Source organism: Pavona decussata, unplaced genomic scaffold, assembly GCF_977016875.1.
Source record: "Pavona decussata unplaced genomic scaffold, jaPavDecu1.1 SCAFFOLD_29, whole genome shotgun sequence".
In the NCBI taxonomy this organism is placed as follows: domain Eukaryota; kingdom Metazoa; phylum Cnidaria; class Anthozoa; order Scleractinia; family Agariciidae; genus Pavona; species Pavona decussata.
In genome coordinates this window covers 10,456-19,355 of record NW_028145452.1, presented here as the reverse complement: position 1 = coordinate 19,355, position 8,900 = coordinate 10,456, and the positions used below count along the sequence as shown (strand labels likewise).

General features: G+C 36.5%; 1 protein-coding gene across 1 annotated transcript; it reads right to left on the bottom strand.

Moving 5' to 3' along the window:
• Positions 1-422: 422 nt before the first annotated feature.
• Positions 423-1,334, bottom strand: LOC146484756 (melanocyte-stimulating hormone receptor-like). Its single transcript, XM_085104197.1, has one exon. The coding sequence runs from the start codon at positions 1,308-1,310 to the stop codon at positions 423-425; it is 888 nt and encodes a 295-aa protein (XP_084960323.1). The 5' UTR covers positions 1,311-1,334.
• Positions 1,335-8,900: the final 7,566 nt, after the last annotated feature.

The following is an 8,900-nucleotide window of genomic DNA, read 5'->3' as shown; positions in this document are numbered from 1 at the left end:
TTTAAGTTTCGTATTCGTCGTCGTCGTCGTCGTCGTCGTCTCTGCTTAAGGTAACTGTTAAACAACGTGAAATGACCACATTTAAGGTTTTGTGGAGAACGTGAACGCATGACGGTGAATTTTTCATTTTCTTTCTTAACTTGTACGCCACTCCTGCCAATTTGGTTCCTGGATAGTTCGCCATTTTTGTAAAAGTTGAGCGAGTTGAAATAATCGCGAAGTAGCACACATGAAATAAAGATATATTTTCAGGTGACGTTTTCGTTGCCGTTGCCGTCGTCGTTGCTTAAGCTCCCCAATATCTGGCAAGACGATCGCCTGAAATGGCTGCTGCAGATTCCTCATTTTGATCATAATTATTGTAGGCAACTGCTTTAGCTTCTTGTTTGGCTTACGTTACATTGATTAGTTTTGTCCTGTTGTTAACTTTCTCTCGATAAGAGTTTTCGTAATGTTTTTAAGACTGCTGTTCTAAGTTCATGAAGACGCCAACAGTACAAAAATGGATTAATAAATGAGTTCATGAATAACACCGTATCTGCAAAAATCCATGCATTTTTTGGTCGCTTAGGGAAGATAACTAAAATTAACATAGAAATAAAAACTGGTGAATAACACAGCATCATACATACGTAATAAATAAAAGTGTTTATGGCACTTTTCTTCGATTGCACCATGTTTAGATGATGTTCAGCATTTAAACTTTTCACAGCCTGTTGTTGAACGTGAATCTGTAACTGATGCTCACGAACAATTTGGCAAATACTAACGTAAGAAAAAGTGGTGACTGAGATACACATTGCAATGCCAACAACAGTTGTAAGGAGATAAATGTTTCGGCTCATGAAATAGAGACATGTCAAGAGAAGGCACATGGACCAAAGAGCTCCTGATGTACACAAGGCTCGTTTTTCAGACATTAAATTTGGATATCGCATGTGATAGTGAAGGACCAAATACCTATCCACGCTTATGGCTGCCATTGTACCAAGAGAAACACCACAACATAACAGGAACAACATATTGTAAGCATGCTGTAACAGGGGACTCTCAGGTTTGAGTTCAGACACAATATAGACTGGTTGAACGACAATCCCAACAAGAAGATCTGAGGCAGTAAGACTGCACAAGAAAATGGTGGACGGTGAACGAAGCGAAGGAGTCCTCATTACTGCTGCCAATACTAACGCGTTGCCAATAATGGATATTAGCATCAGTGGAGCATTAATGACACAATTTACGATGACAATGGTTTTCGGGAGAGAAGTGCAGTTGTCGTTGTTGCCCAAATCACATGTGTAGTTCAGCATCTTAAACCTCGCTTTTAACTTAGATGTACTCTTGTCGGAATATATCTGACACAATTGTGTTTCTCTTAATAATGTGAGCTTATGTCCCTGTTGGCGTCATGTTCAATTAGTTTTTGCGCTTGAAATTAATGTAAATGATTATTATCTTAGTACAATTTGCATAACATTTTTGTATACATTTTTAAGATTATTTGTCAAATCCAAATTTCTGGCGCGAAAATTTACAGTCATTAAAAATTCCTTAAACTAAAAATTAGCGAAAAGATACTTCGTTTCGAAGACATCCTAGTTTCAGTTAAAAAAAAAAAAACAGGAAGTCAGGATGTCTTTGAAACTTGGTCTCTTTTCGCTATTTTTATTTTAAATTGTTTCTGTAAACCCTTACCTATTAGAATAATTAAAAAATGAAAAAAGAGAAAAATTAAAGTGAAGTTGGGTAAAACGGATAGCAGCAGCTGATACTTGACTTAAATTACCGGGGAAAGACAAAATAAAAGGACATATCCCTCAGCAAAACATAAAATGTAGCATATTATAAAGGATGTTAAACCAAATTGGTCATCAAAAGTCTCCTGTATAAGGGTATATTTACATAAAGAAAGGAGAGGTGTCTCACTAAAGTGAACATTCAGTCTCTTTAGGAATACAGCTGCATATATAAATTACAATTTTCATAAAAACAGCAGGCATGAAACAATTCTAATGAAAGTTTCTTCGCGGGTGCCATGTCACCTTCACGTTGAGTTGGCGATCAATAATCCCCCCCTGTAGTTCGTAGTCTTGTAGTCTTATAATCGTTGCAATTATTATATAATGGATCAGAGAAAGATAATCGTAATTATTATATAATGGAGAAATGGAGGAAAAATTAAATAAAGTAACTAAATAAAATAAATTTCTGACCGCCATTGGTTACCTTAATTACTATTGACCAGTTGGAAGAAGAAGAACAAAGAACAAGAAGTACAGGAAGAATACAATTTAACAATAATATATGGCAGAAAGGCGAGCGACCCACGGAAAAAAAATACCCACGGGCCTAAAATTAAATATTCCACCTTCTATTAGTCCTGACAATTCACCACGTACTGTCTGTATCACGTAGAGCGTATTTGCGAGTCTTATCTTGTTATAACAGTAGTCTACCGTTTTGCGTTCCTCAGCTGGTTAGAAGAGGTTTATTTGCCGAGAAAACAAGATTAGCGCCCACTCACATGGTAACTCCATTCAGTCGGGGGTGGAGTGAGGGAGGGAGGTGATGGAGTGTGTGTGTGGGAGGGGGGTGGATAGGGGGCGTGAGGAGGATTCAGTGAGAGCCTGCGTTTACTTCAATCAAATTGGTAACGTTTTTAACCTGAATGCTAGCAAACGTCTTCGTATATGCATTTCTTAAAATTTATTTTAGGGTAACTGGTGTAAACAAAATTAGGAAAGAAATTCTTTTGTTCCGCTCCAAAAATAAAAGCTTTATAAAACTTAGAGAACGGTCAAAAGTGGCTAGCTACTGATATGTAATAGGAACTGCTTTGTGGATCATATTTGGATATGACACAATTATCATACAGGAAGTTGAGAGAAATAAATATCATATCAAATATCATATCGAACGCAGCTACATTAGCTTATTGTTTGGCTTATGTTACATCGATTAGTTTTTTCCTTTTGCTAACTTTCCCTAAATAAGAGTTTTCGTTGTTTTTTTAAGACTGCTGTTCGAAGTTCATGAAGACGCCAACAGTACAAAAATGGATTAATAGATGAGTTCATGAATAACACCGTATCTGCAAAGTTCCACGCCTTTCTTGGTCGCTTAGGGAAGATAACTAAAATTATCATGGAAATAAAAATTGGTGAATAACACAGCATCATCAGCATCGTACAAATATAATAAATAAAAGTGTTTATGGCACTTTTCTTCGATTGCATCATGTTTAGATGATGTTCAGTATTCAAACTTTGTACAGCCTGTTGTTGAACGTGAATCTGTAGCTGATGCTGACGAACAATTCGATAAATACTAATGTAAGAAAAAGTGGTGACTGAGATACACATTGCAATGCCAACAACTTAAGCAGATAAATGTTTCGGCTCATAAAATAAAGGCATGCCAAGAGAAGGCAGAAGGACCAAAGAGCTCCAGATAGAATAGAAATCTCGAGCTCATAATCTAATTGTTAAAAAGAAATGGAGGTGTCTCCGGCTAAAGGGAACATGGAGTCTCTCTAGGAACTATAGAGCATATAATGAACCAAAATAACCAAATTTTCGTAAAGACAACGGGCATAAAATAAATTTTATGAAAGTTGCTTGGCGGGTGCCATGCCACCTTCACGTTCATTTGGTGATAAATGATCACCAAAATATATAGTTGTTTCGACGTTTAAAAATAAAACGGTAAGAAAACAAAAATAGCGAATAGCGGAACTGTTATATATCTATGAAACGGAAAAAGCGAGTAAAGCGAATGGCGAAAACTAAATTTAAAAAAAAAAACAACGAAAGCTATAAAGAAGAGTGGTCTTCAGTGGCAGACGAAAAACTAATAAGGACTAATTATTTATCAGGTTGATTTGGTGATAATGGTCTCAAAAGTACGTCATACTTCAAAAACATCGCAGCGACTGCTCGATTCTTTCAGACTTCAATGAGAGCTCATTTGAATTTCAGCCCTGAAGAAAGATAATCTTAGGCCCGGTTCATACGTCGAACTTTACATGAGCCGAACCTAATCATTTGGTTCGGCGCATGTAAAGATCGACATATGAATCAGTTAGGATCGACAGATTTGTATTTGGGTCGACCCGCCGTTCTATTCGACTGCGCCAGTCGAATAGAACGGCAAAAGTTCGACTTCGATTCATACGTCGAACTTTACATGTGCCGAACCAAATGCATACGTTACGCATAAATTATATAAATTATATCTATCCCAGAGGTCTGCGCGTTCCATCGACTTGGCATGCGCAAAGGACTTCATTCTGAACAAGCTGGCGGGAAAAGAGGAATGTGCTTGTTCTTCTTGTTTCGAAACAACTAAATATACTTGTCTGAGATGCGAAAGATTTAAAAAAAAAAAAGAATCTATTCTTGATGTGCACATGCACTTCAAACCGACAGAAACTTTCCAATACAGGCTATACAGCAACACAACAACAATCTTTATTCGTGCCCAGAAATTATACAGTGTTACATTAATACAAGAAAGAAAAATTACTAAAGAAGAGGGCACAGCCACTTAGGGATCATTATCACATATAATGGCGAAGCTATATCAAAGGCGAAGCGTCAAGACTTCTCAGAACAAAATCGTCAAAAACAACATTTGAAGAAAACATTACTCTAATCAAACAGAGATTACGCTACAGAGGTTACCTCGATAACCCTTATAGATAAAACTCTCTCAGAAGTCATTTCAGCGAAAGAATATTGGCACTACAAAACAACGAAAAAAAGGGCAAAAACATTTTGCCGTTTGTTACGGAATATCGCCCTTCTGTGCCTAACCTAAAACAATTCAGATGAGTAAATGGCACTTGATAGAAAATCAGCCTCTGCTAAGAGAGATCTACAAAGACCCTTCCCTACTTTCGGACAGAAAAGGGAGATCTTTGAAAGACGTACTCGTAAGAGCAAATTAGTTTTGAAGCTCATATTCTTCCTATCTCGACCAATAGGAGCCGTGTTCGGCCTGTCTTAATAATAATAATAATAATAATAATAAAAATAATAATAATAATAGTAATAATAATAATAAATAAAAAAATATATGTAAAACAATAAAATCTTTCTTTATTATAATATTCCAAGCAAAATTGATATTTACAAGTTAAAAGTAGAAAAAAGAGCTATTAAAACCTATTTACAATTCAATATTTAAAATTCATTTCGATTAAAAAAAAGCGACTATTTCCAAGCACAACAGAGCTATTTTCAAGCACAATTTTTTAACAATAGTAATAATAATAATAATAATAATAATAATAATAATAACAATAATAATAATAATAATAATGATAATGATAATGATAATGATGATGATAATGATAATGATAATAATAATAATAATTTATTCACTCAATATAGCGCCTTTTAACATTAAAATGATCAATAGCGCTTGACCTGACTTTAAAAAATTTATATAAAAATATAATAACTATAAAGAATTATAAGAAATATCAATAAACTAAAATAAACTATTGACCACGCCCAATTCCATTTTACCAAACAAGCTTTTCCATGTCAGAACTCATCTTTCCCGCCATTTTGAATCTTGTTGAGAAAAAACAACAGCCGCTGACCACGAAAATCTACTTTCTCACTTGAGCTTTAATTAAGTTCGACTTCAGTTAGGTTCGACGTCTAAATCAACTGCCGAACTTAATTATTTGGGTCGACCTTAATAGGTATTAGGTTCGGTTCATGTAAAGTTCGACGTATGAACCGGGCCTTATATCTGGAATACTTAAGACGTCGAGTTTCGGCTCTGTGGTCGATAATGAGAATGTTTTGTAAATTTCCAGTGCTTCTTCACCGATGAGATGAAGAAATATGGCAACTGAGAAAGGGGGGTTTCGGCTTGATCTGTTGTTAAGGGACGAAACAAGAATAATAAACAACAGCATTGATCAGATTAAGGCAGACGTTTGAGAGATTTTAAGAGAACTTTAAAATATTTACAACGAAAACAAAAGAAGGGGCGACAGGTAATGAATATCTGCCCAACAGTTATTGGATGTTTTTATTGGAATAATATTCCTCTATCTATCCGTAAAATTCCAAATAAAAATTTATTCAAAAGACCAATCTTTAGGTATTATCTTGCTCAATATTAAGACCTGCCTTACACATGTTATAATACTTTCTTATCTTTTGGTTTTCTCGTTTCCTCTCTTATATATGTTTTTGTCTATTATCTTAAAAAACTGTAATTAGCCCAAAGGGCACAAAATTAGTTTACCTATATTATTGCCCTTCTCCATTTCCCCCCTGTAGTTCTTAGTCTTGTAGTCTTTATTATATAATGGAGAAACGGAGGAAAAATTAAATCAAATAAAATAAATTTCTCAACGCCATTAGTTACCTTAATTGCTATTGACCAGTTGGAAGAAGAACAACAAAGAACATTCAAGAAGTACAAGAAGAATACAATATAACAATACTACATGGAAGGAAGGCGAGTGACCCCTGAAAAAAAAAACCCATGCTCTGAAGATTAAATATTACCACCTGCTGTTTGGGGCTGACAATTCCCCACGTACTTTCTGTAATACCTAGAGCTTATTTGTGACTCTTATATTATAATAACAGAAGTCTACAAGTCTACCGTTTTGCGTTCCTCAGCTGGTAAGAAGAGGTATATTTGCCGAGAAAACAAGAATAGCGCAAAGTCACATGGTAACTCCATTCGGTCGGGGGTGGAGCAAGGGAAAAGGGGGTGGGGGGAGGAGATGGTGGAGTGGGGGCGGGGGAAACAGTATTATCCCGTGTTGACTTCTATCAAATTGGTAACGTTTTCAACCTAAAAGTTAATAAAAATATTGGTATACACATTTCCTAAAATTTATCTTAGGGAAATGAAAACTACATGAAAAGAATTGCTTCTCTTCGGCTCCAAAAATAATAGCATGATAAGAATTAGGGAATGGTCCAAAGGGGTTAGCTGCTGATGTCTAATAGGAACTGCTTTGTGGATCATATTTGGATATGACACAATTATGACACAGAAAGTTAAGAGCAGCTGCCTGTAAGAATCGAGTACTACATTTCAGCGACCCCTTGGTCGAATTTCTGATATTTCGCCTGAAGATACTTTTGGATTAACTATTTTCGAAAATCTTACTTTAAAGTTCCAAGGTATTTTATTTTTTGAGAAAATTGCGAGAGTTTGAAATGCGGCCTAGGTGCGGTCACGGGGCCGATGAAAACCGCGAAAATTTAGGTCAAAGGACGAAGCCCAGTTCACGGTGTAAAATAACCCAATGAACTTGAAACTTTACACAAACCTAGACCAACCATCTCACAAGACAATCAATACACTAAACATTCCAAACTCGCTGGCTGCTTTCTAAAGCATGCAGATTTGTGTACGCTACTCAAAATGGACTCGAAACTAATGCCTATTTTCATTAAAATAAAAGTGTTTCTGGTATGTCATTTTCTCTAAATTAAATCTCAGATCTCGAAAGACGAAGAAAAGAACTTTATTTGTTCCAAGTTTCAAGCTCTGATTCCAACTCTTTCCCACTCAAGAAAGATCGAATATGCGTGCGATACTTGCGGCTCGCAATCACGTCACGAATTATGAGATCAGAACCGATTCACAAATACTTGACATCTGGAGCCCGTGAATGTTTCCAAACATCACATATTGGGCCCTAAAACTTACCAGACTGACTAAAGACAGCCATTCAATGTTTCTCGATCTCAGATTTCTTTCCTATTCTGCTCTAAAATAATGTAGTTATTCCGGTCAATTAGCCTACGAAACATGTGCAACAAATTTGCATACCATTTCGATGTCGCAGAAAAAAGTAGTGCAAATCAAACTTTACAGCTCCTTTCTCTGCTTAAATGAAGCGTTCGGTCAGTAAAATGGAGAAACACGTGTGACTTTGTTCCTGCCGTGTTGTTTTGAGTGTTGGTTTTTAGCAGCGACGGCTTAAATCACTGAACCAGTGTGATACTCAACAACTGTAACTCGATATTCACTTCGTTGATGTGGGTAACGCGCACGTGATCCTGGCCAGGCATTTCGGTATGGAATCCGCGCGTACAGGACGCTTAGCTTTAAGAAACTGTAAATAGTGAAAATTACTGCTTGTGGGCCAAGCTACGACTACCCTGGTGATGAAAACCTTGTCAAGTTAAAAGACTGTACAAGATATGCGAGAGCCCATTGCCAGCTTTGGTTGTTGTTGTTGTTGTTGTTGTCTTTTTTCGCGAAAAACATCAAGAATTATTGTCATTTCACTTTTTAACTAACAGTTATACAGACCCTGGAAGGTTGGTTTTTTTTCGCGAAAAAAAAAAAAAACCACCCATAACCACCATGCTCACAATTAAAAATATGAAATCTGTATATTTGAGAGCATAGAAGTGAATTTCCCACCGACCTCCCCCCTTCCTCCTAGCTATAAGCGTCAATAATATTGTGGTTATTGTTTACTTTCCTAAACCGTTTTCTCGCTGCTCCTGCTAGATTTTTTCAACTCCGTGAAAAAATAATAACAGGAAATCTGAAATTGGAAAATGTAAAGGCGAAATACGGCCACCACGCGCACGTGCTAGTAACAAGGTAGTTACAGCCCTCACCCGCTTGCGCTAGTAATAAGTTAATTTTCAAGGCCATCATCAGACAGACCAAGGCTGGCAAGATTCCTATCTTCTCGGAAATTGAAAGAAACTGACAGGAACAGCGAGGAAACCGGTTTAGGAAAGTAAACAATAACCACAATTGACGCTTATCGCCAGGGGGGGTATGGATAGGGGTGGGAGAGGTCGCCGGTTGGACGGTTGAGAATTCACTTCTCTGATACCGTCAAAGTTACAAATTTTATATTTCTAATTGTAGGGATGGTGGTTATGGATAGA